The 17,707-nt window shown below is 43.8% G+C and overlaps 1 protein-coding gene across 2 annotated transcripts; it reads left to right on the forward strand.

The window, feature by feature from the left end:
- Nucleotides 1-1,463: 1,463 nt before the first annotated feature.
- gmps (guanine monophosphate synthase) lies at nucleotides 1,464-13,812 on the forward strand. Of its 2 annotated transcripts, none has more exons than XM_012874816.3 (16): nucleotides 1,464-1,699; nucleotides 4,273-4,445; nucleotides 4,580-4,694; nucleotides 4,820-4,917; nucleotides 5,490-5,593; nucleotides 5,807-6,000; nucleotides 6,152-6,317; nucleotides 6,653-6,804; nucleotides 7,047-7,220; nucleotides 7,498-7,603; nucleotides 7,766-7,881; nucleotides 8,468-8,593; nucleotides 9,864-9,979; nucleotides 10,056-10,186; nucleotides 10,584-10,756; nucleotides 11,969-13,812. In XM_012874816.3, the coding sequence occupies exons 1-16, from the start codon at nucleotides 1,673-1,675 to the stop codon at nucleotides 12,068-12,070; spliced, it is 2,073 nt and encodes a 690-aa protein (XP_012730270.1). In that variant the 5' UTR covers nucleotides 1,464-1,672; the 3' UTR covers nucleotides 12,071-13,812. The 2 variants fall into 2 exon arrangements, with proteins under 2 accessions (XP_012730270.1, XP_012730271.1); XM_012874817.3 differs by lacking the exon at nucleotides 1,464-1,699 and adding an exon at nucleotides 2,144-2,410.
- The last annotated feature ends 3,895 nt before the right edge of the window (nucleotides 13,813-17,707 follow it).

Consider the following 17,707-nt stretch of genomic DNA (forward strand, 5'->3'; position numbering starts at 1 on the left):
GCTTCCAGAGAATTAAAACCAAGAATTCAATCTCTCAGAAAAAATAAAATAAAATAATGACATAAAACCAATAGAAAAAAGGGTTTTAACAGAAATGTGAGGGTCCGGCAAAGCATGGATCTTTTCTATGCACGCAATATTTGCTCGGGCCTCCTTTGGCCAGAATCACTGCATCAATGCAGCGTGACATGGAGGCGGGCAGCCTGTACTGTGGTGGCCTAATCAAGGCCCAGGTTGCTTCGAAAACAGCCGTCAGGTCATCTGCGCTGTTGGATCCGTTGTCTCTCATTTTCCTATTAATTATCTGTGAGGTTCCAACACAGCAACCTCATGATCATTTAAAAAAAAACTTTACTTTCATTTTTGTATACTGAGTTTTCATTACTTACAGGGGGAGGAAACCACTTACTCGTTTAGACCCATTCAAAAAACAAACAAACAAAAGAAAGAAAACATGCAAGTTTGGTTAATTAGTCTCCTTAAATTGGAATGAGAGTGCTATGTGCAGTTTTTTTTTCTGTCTGTCCTGTTGCCCTGTGATGCACTGGCGGCCTGTCCAAGATGGATACTCATATATCCTATGTGATTTCTGAAGCACTAGATTTTACTTCAGGGTAGCGGAGCGTATGGGGCTGATTGCACATAACACCTTTAGACCTGTTTGCAAAAAAAATAAAAAATAAAAATAAGTAAATAAAATGATGTATTGCTTGCATTGGTGTTTCACATCAAATCCGGTGAGAACGCATTGAGGTTTAAGGCTGTAACATGGAGAAATGAAAAACGTTTCAGTGGCTATATGCAGGGCCGGATTATCCATAAGGGCCAGTGGGCCAGCGCCCAGGGGCACCAACCATGGGGGGCACCATATGACACATGCTTTAAAAATATATTTTTCATAAATTGTTATATTATTTACTTGGAATTGTTGAAAGACCATGCATTATTCGTTTTGTGAACACTGATGTCACAATAATAATAAATGATAAATAAATCAAGATTTTTTTTGATTTCAACATTTTAAAATTAGATATTTGAATATTGCTCACAGCTCATATGCCTACATGTAGTTGTGTAAGTTAGTAAATAGTAAAGAAATCCCCTTGATTATGTCTGATGTTTTTGACCGGAGGACAGCACGGGTAAGGGGGGGTGGGGGGGGGGGGGCTTTGAGGTATCATGCCCAGGGGCACCACATTGTCTTAATACGGGCCTGGCTATATGGATGCCTTTTCAGGGCACTGTAAATACAGCTTGTTTTGTAGTATTTCGAAACTGGAAAGAGTTCAATAGCATTCGTTATTTAAGCTGCAGAAATGTTCTAAACGTGTCTAAAAACGTAAGACATCATCAGTTTTAGTCTTTTTCAAAGCTATTAGAATAAAGAGGACTGTCTCTGTAGGCTGAGTCAAACGTAAGCCCAGCCCTCTGGGGGACTACTATGCTCCTCTACTATCTGTTGAATCCCACTTTGCGCTCCACCCTGAAGGAGCCACTGTTGAGTCTGCTCCCATTCCCCGTCCGGAGGAGGAGAAAGAGGAGCTGCACTAGACCCGAAGCGCGCTCTGCCTCTCCAGCGGCAGTCGGCGTGTTGATACCCAGCAGCCCCTCTTAGAGCGCGAGCCGGGACAGCGAGGAAAAGAGGGAGAGCTGAACACGGCGGCGGTCTTCCATGGCTCTGTGCAACGGAGACAGCAAGGTCAGTGGATAGCATGCTCCCTTTAGTGCCGAGTGGCCACCGGGCGACTTGGCGTCGGAAGCCGCAGAGCACCCGCGGTTCGGAGACGGCCTCCGTGCACCTCCAAAAAGGGGGGGAAAGTTAGTCAGCATGTTACCCAACAGCCCCCGCGGAGGAGCATTTTTTGGTGCGCCTGTTGCGGTTTCACGTTAACATGTCGCACGTAGCTGCTAATCAGCTACGCTGGTGTATGAGGAAGTCTGTCACACAATATTTCCCCCCCACACACCGTTTGGGTCCACGTCCAGTGGGTCCCCGCAGCTCCGGTCGCGACGTGGGTTTTTAGCATAGCTCTGTGAACCGTGCTGCTAGCCGGCTAACCACCCAACCAGCCAGCCAACGCTCGTTATTACGGCTTGATTCACGAGCTCGCTAGCACGCTACGCAGGGGGGGGGGGGGGCTTTGCTAGCGAGCTCCTAGCCCGGGCGGCATTTGTTCAGGACAGCGCCAGTAACAGAGTAATGATGGTTTATCTGAGCCACGGGGTCGGGCTAGGACCCAGAGCGGTGCCTCGTGGCGGACTCGTTCACTCTGCGCGGCTGCTGTCACGCGGCTGAGGGTGAAACGAGGACGGTTAACTGACAGTTGGCTAACGGTCGGACTAAGCTAGTCCTGAGCAAACTTCAAACCGACGGCGACTCGCTGCCACTGCGATGTTAGCGGTCAACACGGTAAGTTTAGCCCCCCCCCCCCCCCCCCCCCCCAGCCCTTGTTTATTAGTCGTTTCTACTTTAGGTTTAGATAGATAAACAACACGACGCGCATTGAGAAACGACTCGAATAGGTTTCGCTTTGCACGCGGGTAGTGTTGCCCGTTGTTGCCGCTCTTCGTGAGTCCGTTTGGGGATCGTTGTAAACGGGTTGGCTGGTCCTCCGTTTCCGTAGGTCCTCCGCTAACCTGGCGTTGGCCACACTTACCAAAAAAAGAAAGAAGAAACATCACCTAATGTGTCAATTTCCTCTAATGTGTAAATATCATAGAGGGAAACACGACGTGGGGGCAATTTTAGCAGCTCTATACCCCTTAGCCCTTGATTTTCCTCTATTTTGTCGGTTACAACCACAACTTAACGTGTTTCACGAGTGATTTCATCCTGTCCGTGTGTTACAAAAACCCTCCCCCCCGCAGCATGATGCTGCCACCGCCATGTTTCAGTGTTGATGGTGTTTTTGAGGTTGATGTCTGGCGTTGGTTGGGTCTCCACCTGTCATGGCCTTTCACAGGCGGGCTAAAACAATAGAGGTTTCCCCCACACCAGATTACATTCTATAATATTTGCTGTTTCCTCTACATATCTTGTAGCAAAGATTTTTTTTTAGAGCAGGACCTCAGAAGGCTTTTTCTTTCATCAGTGACCTCCTTCTTGAGCTGTTCCATCTCTGCAGCTCCGCCAGCGTCACCGTAGGCCTCTGGAATATTTTTCGGATTAAAGCTCTCCTTGCCTCTCTTGCTAGTTTTGGTGGAGGGCCAATGTCTGGCTACGTGGGCATTATCGTTCCTGTTTCACATGATGGATAGAACAGTGTATTATTTGACATTTGGTTCATTGTTGTTGTTTATTTTGTATTTCTAGCAGAATCCCTGGCTGAAATTCTACTTTTCGAGCAAACTTTTGGGTCCCAAAATAGCCAAAGTGTCCATTTAGGAAGCAGACAACCCTAGATTAACTTGAAGTTTAATGTGACTTTTTTGTATTTTTTTTTTTTTGAATGGTTGCAGCACTTTTAAAAAGAGTGCCTGTCTGTCTATGTTGTAGCTCACGTGTTCTTCATCACGCTACGCCTATTACTGAGTCACATTTCCCACAAGGAGGCCAAAAAGTGGAGCTCAGGAAAGTTTCGGCTTCCTTATGCTGCCTCTCCTGCAAATCTACCAACATACTATTGACTGTCTGTATTTTTATAACTCTGGCACAGGGTCTCTCCTCCAGGATTTTTCTAAACCGTGGTGGTGTTTGTTTTTTTTTGGGTGGAGGGGTGGTAAATGACGTCATGATTTGTTCACACATCTGGGACCCAAACAGTAGGAGACCCTTTGCCAAGACAGAGAAGTTATTAAAAATAGTGATTAAATGTTTGGAACTAAAAATTACCTTTTTATAAAATGATTTCTGAATTGTAATACATTGCCTGAATCCACACTACAAACTATACCAAAAAATACAGCTATCAGAGGTGCACAAAATGAATGAGGCGAATAAGTTATTAAAACTGTGTGAATCACATTCAGGGAATTATTTTAGTGCAACAGTTTCAGAAACAAAAAGGACGATTTTAAGAACTATATCCATGTGACGAGGCAGCAGCAGCTGCGGTGTGCCTGTGAGACAGCGCTACTTTACATTGCTTCAGCATATTAAACAAAAAAATTATTCTGAAGGCGTGGCGGCTTTTATTTTTGCAGTGGCGGTGCGCCACGGTCGAATTGCATGTAGCGGAAACCCTGCTCGCAGAATGCTTTGGTTTGTAAAGACGTGAAAGCAGAGGAACTTTCATCGGTGTGTGACTGTATCGTGAAACTGTGCGTCCACAGCTGGAGATCAACAGCTCGGAGCAGAACGGATCATGCGAGGGGGCGGTGGCGATCCTGGATGCGGGAGCCCAGTATGGGAAGGTGATCGACCGGCGGGTGCGGGAGCTGTGCGTGCGCTCAGAGATCCTCCCTCTAGAGACCCCAGCCTTTGCAATCAGAGAACAGGGTTACAGGTGAGAAAGGAAGAAAGCGTTTTAGTTTTAGAACGTTTATGTTTTTTTTTTTTTTGTATGTTCTGTTCATTCTGAGGTGTGAAGCTGCTCTGTTCTGTGTCACCTGATTGCTTTTCCTCTCTTGCGCTCCTCAGAGCAATCATTATTTCAGGAGGTCCGGCGTCTGTGTATGCAGAAGATGCTCCCTGGTTCGACCCGGCTATATTCACCATAGGAAAGCCGGTTCTTGGGATTTGCTATGGGATGCAGGTACCCGTGTCCAAGCTTCACGCTTTATGACGTTTGCCTCTTTTTAAGAAAGGAAAAAGGAAACATTACTTCTCCTCTGAGATGATTTACTGTAGCTTCTACGTTTCTGTGTGTGTTTGCTGTAGATGATGAATAAAGTTTTCGGCGGTACAGTCCACAAAAAGAGCGTAAGGGAGGATGGAGTGTTCAGCATTGCGCTGGACAACACTTGCTCTCTTTTCAGGTATTGTGGGGACCTTTTATAAGGACTATCTGAACATATACACACAGACATAAATGTTGGAAAAACATTAGTGGTGTAGCTGTACATAAAAATGCTTATTTGCTTACAGCAGCTGGTATAACACATTTTATTCTAATTTCAGGTGAAATAAAGCTTATTTATATTGCATTTCTACTCATTTAGTAAACTTTAGGCTTAGATCAACTGTGGAAAGCCAGATTGAGTACTATATGTTTGATAATTTCCTCTTTGTGAGGAATATACACTTCATTTCCAAGGGCTGGTCGGAGTAAGTGTAAACATTGCCAACTAGCTTCTGCCTAAGTCATGTCACATTTACAGATGATATGTGGAAGTTTAATTTGACACTTTAGTCATGTTGGGAGAAAATATGTTAATAATTGATCAGAAACTATGTCTTGACAAATCTTCCCCCCAAAGTCACAAAAAATGTCAAATGTATTAATGTTTTATGCTCTTGTTTTAAACACTGGTAGTATACCTTTAACTAGCACGCATCAAATCAATAAACGCCTCCGATCTTCCTTTGACGCCTGTGTGTCTCTTATCAGAGGCCTTCAGAAGGAGGAACTGGTGCTGCTGACCCACGGTGACAGTGTGGATAAAGTGGCTGATGGCTTTAAGGTGGTGGCCCAGTCAGGGAACATCATTGCTGGTGAGGGGCCTGCCAGATAACCTTTGCCCAGAGCTGACATCATCCAGCCCTGTGTTGTTGTTGTCATATAACCTATATGTAGGCTTCTGTATAAGCTCCAGTGCTACTTAAAAACACTATTTGGTCTTTTTGCATCCTAGACATTTTCAAATGGGCCATATAAGTAACACAGGTCAGGTCATGACTTTGAAACAATCCTGTTTCCCCTCCCAGGGATCGCTAATGAACAGAAGAAGCTGTACGGGACGCAGTTTCACCCCGAGGTTGACCTAACGGAGCGAGGGATGGAGATGCTGCGCAACTTCCTGTTTGAAATTGCAGGTTGCACGAGTAACTTTACCGTGCACAACCGGCAGCAGGTTTGCATCAATGAAATCCAAGAGAAAGTGGGCGCATCTAAAGTTCTGGTAAGTGGCACAGCTTAAAGGAGGTTACAGCAGCTCAGTTAGAATTGACTGCTTAAATGAAACTATGATCTGTCACAGGGAGCTTTCACGCTACACCTGTACAGATTATGATGCATCCTTTTAAAGCTGCAGTTTCCTTTGGCACCCACAGGTGCTGCTGAGTGGTGGCGTGGACTCCACAGTGTGCACGGCTCTGCTGAACAAAGCTCTAAACCAGGAGCAGGTGATAGCGGTCCACATCGACAACGGCTTCATGAGGAAGAAAGAAAGTCAGAGTGTGGAGGAGGCCCTCACCAAGCTGGGTATTAAACTCAAAGGTGGGAAACACGTTCTTGCGTCTTTTATGGTTTCTGCAGAAGTGTTCTTGTGATAGATTTCAAGCATTGTTTACAGCTAATGAAAATGGCTATATTAGAATCTTTTCTTAATAGTCTTAGAAAGTACCCAAATTTTCTTAGAAACCGATTTTAGAGTTTTCATTAACTGTAAACCACAGTATCCTAAATTAGTAGAAACAATTGCCTGTAATAAATCATTCGAGTTGCATCTAATACTGTATATTCAGCTGCACATGTAGATTATATAACATTCATTGTTCATGTTCATTATATGGATATTTACTATCAGTGTGCACTTTTATTTTGTTCTTTAGTGGTAAATGCAGCTCACACCTTCTACAACGGGACAACAACTCTTCCCATCTCTGAGGAGGACAGGACGCCACGGAAACGCATCAGCAAGACCCTGAATATGACCACCAATCCCGAGGAGAAAAGGAAGATTATCGGAGACACATTTGTTAAAGTGAGCAGCAGCTATTTAAAAATTCCCTGCTTAAAATTCTTATTTACGTTTTTGTCATTACACTTTTTTTCTACCGCACTTAAAGAAATCTTTAAAGCAAATTTGCAAAACACAAAATTGTATCTTCCTGGCAGTAGCTGTTGGCATTCCGGATCATTTCGGTCGGTCTGTTTGGCCACATTTAGAGCAAACTCTTTAATCCATCGGTTCACCCTTCGATCCCGCTTTGTGTCCCTTCACAGGTGGCTAATGAAGTACTCGGAGAAATGAACCTCAACCCGGAGGAGGTGTTCTTGGCGCAGGGCACGCTGCGGCCCGATCTCATTGAGAGCGCCTCTCATATTGCCAGCGGAAAGGCAGAGGTCATCAAAACGCACCACAACGACACCGAGCTCATCCGCAAGCTCAGAGATGAGGTCCGTGCTCACACACACACACTGACCTAACCAGCTGGAGTGTTAGCTCACGTTCTTTACTGAACTCAAGTAGGATTTCAAAAAGTAAATAAAAAAAAAACCAAACTGTACTAATCGGTTTAACTCATTTAGAATGGCTCATACGTGCTCCTGCATACTTAATCAGCACAATAAAACATGCAGGCTCTGCTGGTTGTTTTGCAGATTTTTGCCCATGCGTTAGTTTGTCTGGCTAAACCCTGTGATTTAAATCCACAACCCATTTGTTTCTGTCCAGGGAAAAGTAATCGAACCCTTAAAAGATTTCCATAAAGATGAGGTGAGAGCGCTGGGGAGAGAACTAGGCCTGCCAGAAGAGATCGTCTCTCGGCATCCTTTTCCCGGTAAGTAAATATCTGCACATGCCTTCACTATCATACATTTATTTTTGCTAGTTTTTCTTCCTTTAAATCATGTGATTTAATACTGATTTGAATAAGTCTTGCAGCCGCGTTAAACATTACTGCTGTTTTTTACCATAAATGGACCATCGTTGTTTTCTGTAGGACCTGGTTTGTCCATCAGAGTGATTTGTGCTGAGGAGCCTTACATTTGCAAGGATTTTGCTGAAACGAACAACATCCTCAAAATCATCACAGACTTTTCTGCAAGTGTCAAAAAGGTTAGTGTGAAATAGGGAATCGGCTTTTGTCTCACCGGGCAGTCTTTTTTTGTTTGTGAAGCACGAGAATACGATCGGCCAGTTTCCTGCAACAGTTTTCTCTGAAGCGAACATTCTGCATAAAGCAAAGCTCACCTCCACAGGAAAATGACCAAATAAGGTCTGATCGCCAGAACTGATGACCACTCCCTGCTGCTTTCTAGCAACAATTTTGATTTGTCGGGTGAAATTACAAACTGAGGCAAAATGCAACATCTAGTAATTTTAATTACTAGATGTTAAACTCAATTGTGAAGTAAACCTTTTTTATTGTTTATCTGGGTGCCTCTGACATAATAATGAGATGCTTCTTCTGCTTGATTAATCACGTTTCCCTAATATCTTGCTCCGAGAAGTGAGTTCAAATGGAGAATTTACCCAAACAATATTATTAAAGACATTTAAACGTGGAGTTTGCTGAGTTTTGCTGATCAGGTTATGTTTTGAAGTGATTTCCCCAGTTACAGCTCATCTTTGCTGGCACAAAGCTGGCTGCTGTCCCTTCACTCCGTCACGGTCGACCTTCTCGTGTCTCCTTCCCTTCCAGCCTCATGCCTTGCTCCAGAGAGTTAAGTCGTGCATATCAGATGAAGAGGAGGAAAAGCTCATGCAGATCACCAGCCTTCATTCACTTAATGCCTTCCTGCTGCCCATCAAAACTGTTGGTGTCCAGGTAAGCCACACCATCACAGATGTTACGACACTTTCTTCCATTTTCACATTTTCCATACAACATGAGTTTTAATCAGGTATGGAGTCGGTGGGCATGATGACTGAACTTCTTTTATTTTAAACCTCTGTGTTAAGCTTTGATTTATCATAACTTTTCATTTGCCATTGAATATTTCTTACCTGAGAAATGTTTTGCCTTGATGGTCTGGCTGCTGACTGGTCGAGCCATGGCATCATCGTGTTATGTTCTTATCCCTCGGCTTTGGGTTTTTCCTTCCCTTAAATCCTAAATTTGAATTCTTTTATAATCACAGAGACAAATTGTGTCCAACAGAGGCTGGTACTCGTGTGTCAGGAGGAATCTGCCCTCTTCACCTATGTGCCTAAACAAATCTCACTCTGTGGGACAAGTCCCTCACTCCATCCTGTCCTGTATTGCCAATAAAGACCAAATTCTTTTTTTTTATTTTGGTCTAGAAACTGTTTATTTTAGTTTGGAGCTCATTCTCTGAGGCTCTAGACACGACGTCATCCAAATGGTTTGTTCTGTTTGTGTCAGAAATCAAAAATAGCATGCATGTAATGCTTCTAGAAAACGGCTCTGAAAGCCGATAGGCCTGCTTGTGATTTTAAGGGTTTCCGGTTCTAAAGCGTTTCCCGTTAAACATTATCGTCCCTGAATAGTTTGTGCAGATCCGACGGCTAAATAAGCCTGAGACAGGCGGAGCAGAAGTCTTCAGCGGTTAACAGCGGTGTTGTTTTCTGCTGCTGCACACGTGTGGGAGAACTAGCGTCTGTTCAGAGACAGCTACTCTGACGCCGTGTCTGTCCCCGGCTGTTTGTCTCCTGCAGGGCAGGGACTGTAATTTGGTCGTCAACCACAGGACACACCCACACCAAACCGCCACATTTCTTCAGTGCTTTCATTCCTGGCCCCACTTCTGTCCTCCAGAACCCGTTCAGAGCGAGCTCCTGTCCAAGTGTTAGACCCGACTGCTTGATTAAACAGTTTAAACCTCGCCAAAGTCAGCCAGCCACTGTTTGCTGTAGGCGTGTCCTTTCACTGCCTGTCTGACTCCAGAGGTTTAAATTTAACTCAGACCTCAACATGTGGGCAGGACAGGACACCGTAGCTAAGCACCAGCGGCTTTCTTTGCCTGAGCTGAACCTCAAAACAGGATTTCATGAATCTTCAATGTCCATTCAGAAGCTTTTGTTTCCGTTTATTGGTTGGGTCCTCGCCATATAACCTCTTATTCTGTGTGCTTTAGGGAGATTGCCGGTCCTACAGTTACGTGTGCGGCGTGACGAGTAAAGAGTCTCCTCACTGGGAGTCGCTGATGTTCCTGGCCAGACTCATCCCTCGCATGTGCCACACCATCAACAGGTAACCGAGATCAGCGGTTTGCCCTCAGGCCTCAGAAATCCGAAGAGCTCGCTAAAGTAGAGCTGTCTGTTTCCAGAGTGGTGTATATATTTGGCTCTCACGTGAAGGAGCCGCCGGCAGACATCACCCCGACGTTCCTGACCACCGGCGTTCTGAGCACGCTCAGACAGGCAGACTTTGTTGCTCATTCGATTCTGAGGGAGTCTGGTAAGTTTCTGTGAAGGGATCTGACAAATAAACGCTGTAATTAGTGCCATAAATGAACTGAAACCTTCCATTATCTTATTACGGTGAGCACTAGAGACTCTCAGAATAAAATAATACGTTTCAACTTAATGTGTGCAAATAGATGGATTTCAGCTTATAAGTAGTTGCTTAGGGTATCATGGCTAAGCTCATGTTTTCCTGTCTTAATACTGCAGTTCTGCTTGTCTGCATGATCAGATCTGGTTTTTCTCATCTTTCCCTTGAGCCCCTGAGATGTACTTCCTCATAAATGTTAAAAGGAGTTTAAAAAGCTGCTGTTCCCAGCCTTGCGCTGTCATTTTAATCTGACGGAGGATGTTTCTGAATCTCACTGCCAAGCCTTTGTTTTTCGCACTAGGTTACTCAAGCAAGATCAGCCAGATGCCCGTCATCCTCACTCCCCTGCATTTTGACCGCGACCCCCTGCAGAAGCAGCCATCCTGCCGGCGCTCCGTCGTGGTCCGCACCTTCATCACCAGCGACTTCATGACGGGCATCGCTGCCATGCCCGGCAACCATATCCCCGAGGAGGTATGACGACCCGCAGAGTCCGACGCCGTTTGCCACAGTCTGAGCTCTCGCGTCAGTGTCTTCCACGTCAGGTCTGCCGTGAGGACTTTGGTCGGTTCTGTCTGACAGTTCAGATGCAGGATTAAGCTTTCACTGGGCCCAGAGGTCTGTAGCAGGAGGATCGTTCAGTCTGTGGGACTATGACTATTGTTTTCCTGCACAGCTTAATATCACAGCAACGCAAGCTGCAGCATCATGTTGAGCTTCTGAGGAGACGACACCCAGAAGCAGATTAATGAGCAGACGGAAAGAAATGTTTTGCTTTCCCTTTTTAAAGCTACTGAACGCACCCTGGGAAGCTGCTCAAGTCAGCCTGCTTGATTTATCTGGTGAATGTTTGTGCAAACGTTTAGAACCACGTTTCATTGATCATGTCTGTGTGCACTGAGTGGATTTTACTCCAGCCAGATTTAATCACACCTCATTTTGTAGATGATGTTTAACATCAGAAAGTTCTACTTTTATCTCCTCAGTTTATAGAACGGTTTCCTAAAAAGCTTTGGGATTTCTAGGCAACACGAGACATGGTGCGGTGCTGATTGTTGTAAGGAGTGATGTTCTCCTAGGAACTCCTTTCTTTTTTGTTGAAACATGGACTCTGACCTTAACTGAGGCAAGTGAGGACTTTAGACGTTGCCCTGGGTTTTTTTTGGACCTCCTAGATGAGATGTAGACGTGCTTTTCAGAGTAACTGAGGCGTGGCGACTCCTGGGAACGGTTCTCCCACAGTGATCCGGTCCAGACTGATCCATGTCAGTGAATTTCTCTGTTTCTTCAAATCGAGCTTTGATTTGTTGTTTTTTTTGCAACCTTTTGTTTTGCATCATGTCGTCGGACTGGTGCCATTTTAAGTGATATTGTAAATATACAGGTTAGAACAGTGCCTTGGTGTGGCTTGAGAAATGAAACTTGGCTGAGCAAAACTAGTGAGTTATCCAGTAGTTAATGTTGATCAAGATGATCACTTTTTCACACGTTTTTCACACATTCATGCTGTTTTCTCTCAACTGTCTCATAAAGAGTTTGATCATCTGCCGGGTTTTAGTTTGACACAAAACAACCGAATCAGAAGAAATGTATAATATGCCAAATGTTCTTTGTTTCGTTTGTTTTTGCATCACTTTATGGCTCTAATTCGGCCTCTAAAGACGTAACCGTTGCTTGTTCCACCAGGTGGTGCTAAAGATGGTGAACGAGATCAAGAAAATCCCCGGCATCTCCAGAGTGATGTACGACCTGACTTCCAAGCCCCCCGGCACCACAGAGTGGGAGTAGAGCCCCGGGGACGTGACTCCTGTCAGCGGGACACACATTCACACGCCGTGCACAAACACTCTCCGCAGACACAGGAGGGCCGCTGAGCCGCTCTGTCCTTCCTCCCTCATCCCCTCCTTACCTCCTCTTTCTCTTCGACATTCCCATGGAAGGCAGACCGTACTGTGACGAAGCCCCTCCATTCTGCACTCCCACCCCCACTCCTACCTAGTCTTACTTTTATTTTTACTTTTTTTTCTCTTTCTTTCTTCGGCAATATGGATTGAATAGTGCTGGTTCTGGTTGACGCGTCGTCCTTTTTATTTCACGTACATGTTCGGGCTATTATACAAAGGCAACTCGCTGCTCCCTTTTGTGAGCTTAACCTTTAAAGGCAAGCGGTAAGAAGCTGTGATGGTTAAGTTGACTCGATGTTGTGCCTAAAGACTTAATTTGTGGCTTGGATAAAATGTGAAAAGCTAACAGGAATGTCATGAAGGAGAAACGCAGTAGTGGGAGATGGACGGAGCTCTTCAGCCGTTCTGTTTTGTTTGGCTCTCGTAGTGCAGGATGTTTTCAGCCTAAGACGACCCTCCGTCTCTCTCAGCCTCCATACTGTGTTACAGCGTAGGCTGCCGAGTCAGCCAGCCAGTGTGACCAATCCGTTTTTAAAGATCGCTCTCTTTTTTGTTTATTTTGCCAAAAGTGGAATATGCTGTGGTGGTGTTGACTTTTGTGGACTCTTCACGTTTGTGGACAGGGGCTGTCGGGTAGTCTGTGCCTCCCTGTGGGACAGCCTGACGGCAGCTTCAGAGCGCCGACTCGCGTGCGGCCTGTAAAGGAGGCCGATCCGGTTGGTAACTTTGTATGTGCCTGTTGTGTGTTTCTACGTTTTTTGTCTTTTCCTTCGTCCGGTGTGAAACGACATGGGCTCTGTCCAGAGAGGACGACGCTGTTCTCCTCATGCTGCAGTATGTGTGCTTTTTTTAAATAAAAAAGGAGATTATAAGGCAAAATGACTAATATCAAACCTATAAGTACAGTAGTAAAAGCTTTTAACCACATTGTGAGACTTTTTTTTTTTTATGTTTTGATGGTTTGGCTGCTCCTGCATTGTGCAGAGTCATGTTTTTATTTTTTTGCACACGTTTCACCCATAAAGCCTCGGTGCTACATCAGTACAGACATCATGTGGGACCTTCATCCTAAGCCTGACCCGTCCCTCTGTAGAGGTAAAGGTCCGTTTGGTGGTGGAGGCGGGCCGGCGCTCCTTGTATTACATGTTCACCACATTCAGCACGTCATTTGCGGCCTCCAGTCTCGTCGTTTAGACCTCAGTAAATACAGCGCTCAGGTTGAACTGAGTTTCTAAAAGCGTGTAGTGTCCCGTTAGAGACGTGATGCCTCCATCTGTCCGTGTGCCTCTCATCCTTCTGTTGACTCGACTTTTTAGCGACAACATTGATTTTCCTAACCTTAACTGCTGTTTGGGATCGTCCTTTTCTTTTGCCTTTTTTTTTTTTTTTTAAAGCGTGTGTGTTTTATGTTACACAAGTCCCCATGAAGCAACTAAAGTGGATTTTTTTGCAAATCTCAAAAAGATTAAGTTATGCAATACTGTGTTCAATTTCTTTACTTTGAAGTTTGCTCAGCGATGATCATTTTCCTTTAGTAATGTGCCTCAAACCAAGCCACTGCATGCAGTTTCAACTATGACATTTGTACAAAACTGAGCTTTAATAAAAGATCTCAATGTTAACTTCTATTATTGGTCATTCTTTCGCTCTCTCTCTTGTTCCAGAAATTAATATACAATGTTCAGGCATAATATTATGACCATTAACCGCTCAAGTATAACATTAAATTAGACCAAACTCTCCCTGCTTTGGTTCAGGTGAGCTCATCAAAATTATTTGTTTACTAAATAGTGTGTGTGTGTGTGTGTATATGTATGTATATATATGTATATATATATATATATATATATATATATATATATATATATATATATATATATATATATATATATATATATATATATATATATATATATATATATATATATATATATTATTTTAAGAAGCTTGTAGAAGGAGGATAGCAAAAACCATCTGGTACTTATGCAGTTTAAAATAGCATTTTCCAAATACCAGGGAAATGTATGTACATCTAAAAGAAATCTCTAATATTTAGCAGACCGTCTGCTGTGGTGAAGGAAGGTAGGTGATTTTTGGCTAGTTTTGTAGCCACTAAACCTTTTCACAATAATTGAAACCACCACAAACTCCTCCTTAAAGCTCTGTATTGTAGAGTCAGATGTGAGGCCATCTGTCCAACAGGTGAAACTTGCCAGCTTTAACTCTAATCCACAGGGCAATGAATAAACTGACAGCACAACAGATGAAGTGTTGGAACAAATAAACTTCCCCAGACCTCAATACAATGAAATGGGATTTGTGTTTGTGTGTGTGTGTGTGTGTGTGTGTGTGTGTGTGTGTGTCAAAATTCAACCACAATGACGTGAAAGACTAAGTTGTCCAAAAAAAGCTTTTTTTTTTCTTTCTTTTTATTACGATGGTGCTAAATTTCCCTCTGCTGATTCATGAGGAACAGCAGGTTTTTTCCCATGACTGTTGACTTGTCATGGAAACGTGAAGTGGTGAAGAGGCCTTAGATGTCGTGGACTAAAAACTAACTTCTTTAACCACATGTTTCTTTTAACTATGCTTTTTCTCTAAATCAAATTTCTGTTAAATTCAACAACCGAATGTTTTTCGGAACATATCACTATTTGATGTCTGCCTTTTTTAAATCAGACACTCAAAACACCCCTACACTTCCTGTAAAAGTATTATAAAGCACCATTTCGTTGTTGGATGGTTCCCCACCAGGGGTGGACCTATAGGGCTGGGCGATTAATTCCAATTTACAATTTTTTTTTTAAGGTTTTAGTTTTGGAAAATCGTGATTTTTATTTTGCCAATTACAGCACTCACTGGGTTTCCATGGAGAGAAAATCATGCAATGCTGAATATGTTTAGGAAAATATATTGTCAAAATATTGTAAAGAGAAACCTTTTTTTTTTTTTTTTTTACCATAATACGAGGCACTTTATTTAGTTATTTACTTTTTTTAAAGTTAGTTTGAAGTTACACAAGTGAGGTGAAGCCTGTTCATTGTCTACAATGGCATGGCCGCCATCTTGTTTAACAAGCTGTTTTCACAGCTTGTATTTACTTTGACTTCAGGTCACCTCCCAGAAGAAATGCTAGACGTAAAATAAGTTTTTAAAAGTAATTCAGTTATTTTCTTTTTGTGAAATGGGAGGAGAAAAAAATTGATTAATTGGGTTTGGTAAAATAAAATTGACCAAATGGAGCCCCATTTAAGATGCCTATTGGGCTGTCACCTGGGCCGCTTTGGTACTTTCTCACCGCTGCTTCATCTCTTTCCAACATATAGGCAGAAATTTAAAAAACTCCTGAGCCTGGACCTAGGAGATCAGGGTAGCTGAGAGAAGCTACAGTTTGAAATGGTCTGAGGGAAGTGACTGGATTTAAGATTCAGTTCAGTTTTTTTTATGTAATTCACAACCCGTCATCTCAAGGCACTTTACAGAGTGAAGCCCTGAGGAAAATTCAGCATCAAAAAGACCCATAAAGCTCTTAGACCTGACTGCCCCCACAATCCCTGAGCCCCTCATCTTCACTCAGACCTTTAACAAGTCCCTGGAGATGTTGAGCTTCCCTTGTGTTTCAAATACTCCACCATCAACCCAGTCCCCACGTAACACACCACCAACCAATGACTACAGGCTAGTAGCGTTTTAATCTGTGGTCATGGCCTCCTTAGTGAGCCTGGTGTTGAAGGAGATCACAGGACCCCTACTGGGCCCTCTGCAGTTTGCTTGTCAGGCGAACAGGTCGGTGGAGGATGCAGTCAACCCTTCCTGTACTGAAAAAGGCTATTTAAATAAACGGTCCTCCTCACACGTAAACAGCTTTTTGAGAGAAAGCCGAGCAGAGACGGCACAACAAGTACAGCCGTCCACAGGAGCTGCTGGTCATCTCCTACACGGCCGTCGTTCATTCTGTTTCGTGCACGTTCATCACCGTGTTGTTTGGCTCCTCCACAAAACAGAACAGGTCCAGACAACAACACACAAATAGGCCTGCGGAGAGGACTGTCGGGGCTGACCCTAACCATAATCCAGGTCCCACACACCCTGAACACAAACTGTTCAGACTTTTACCCTCAGGTCAGCGCTACAGAGCACGATTTATAAAAACCAGCCGCCCCAGAGACAGTTCCTTCCCCCAGGCTCTGATGAACACTTGAAAGCCAGAACGCCCGTTATTATTACCATACATGTTTGCATCCATCCAACCATGACTTCCTGTTTTGTAAAAACACACTCTATCTATCTATCTATCTATCTATCTATCTATCTATCTATCTATCTATCTATCTATCTATCTATCTATCTATCTATCTATCTATCTATCTATCGATATAGATAGATAGATATACTGCTCATAAAATAAAGGGAAGCCTAAAGTAAGACATGCTAGATCTGAATGAATGAAATATTCTTTTTAAATACATTGTTCTTTACATAATTGAATGTGCTTACAACAAAAATCACACAACAATTATCAATGAAAATCAAATGTATTAACCCATGGAGCTCTGGATTTGGAGCCACACTCAAAATTAAAGTGGAAGAAGACATTACAGGTGAATCCATCTTTGATGTAATGTCCTTAAAACAAGTCAAAACGAGGCTCAGCAGCGGTTGGCCTCCACCTGACTGTATGACCTCCCTACAACGCGGAGAATGGTCCAGACCTGGACTAACACACCCATCAACTCCTGGACAGTCTGTGGTACAATGTGGCGTTGGTGGATGGAGCGAGATCTGCTCAACTGGATTCCGGTCTGGGGAATGGGCGGGCCGGTCCATAGCATCAATGCCTTCGTCTTGCAGGAACCTCTGACACACTCCAGCCACATGAGGTCTGGCGTCGTCTTGCATTAGGAAGAACTCTCGGCCAACCGCACCAGCATATGATCTCACAATGGATCTGAGGAGCTCATCTACCTAATAGCAGTCAGACCACCTGGTCCTGCTGCAGGATTGTTGCCATCCTACTGCCTCACATATATATAAAGAAGACCCAGGACACGCTGGAGGGACTAATGTTTCTCAGCTGGCCTGGGAACACCTTGGGATTCCCCCGGCGGAGTTGGCCCAAGTGGCTGAGGAGAGGGACGTCTGGGTCTCCCTACTGAAGCTGCTACCCCCATGACTCGACCCCCGATAAGCGGAAGAAAATGGATGGATGGATCTATATATATATATTTATATATTTATATTTGAAATGTCTTCATTAAGGCGAGGCAAGTTTTATTTATAAAGTACTTTTCAGTAACTAGACAATTTCTCTGTAAGAAAGCCTTACAGAGACAGAGGGAACACCTTACAGACAAAAGCACATTGCATTGGAACAGTAGCAGCAGATCTGATACAGTATAAGACAAGTTGGACTGCAAATTTCAACATTAACATTTAAAGGCAACGCTGAGCAAATAGGTTTTTAACCTTGATTTAAAGACACTCAGGGTTTCAGCACGTTTACCGTCTTCTGGGAGTTTGT

This window comes from Fundulus heteroclitus, chromosome 18 (genome assembly GCF_011125445.2).
Source record: "Fundulus heteroclitus isolate FHET01 chromosome 18, MU-UCD_Fhet_4.1, whole genome shotgun sequence".
Lineage (NCBI taxonomy): Eukaryota > Metazoa > Chordata > Actinopteri > Cyprinodontiformes > Fundulidae > Fundulus > Fundulus heteroclitus.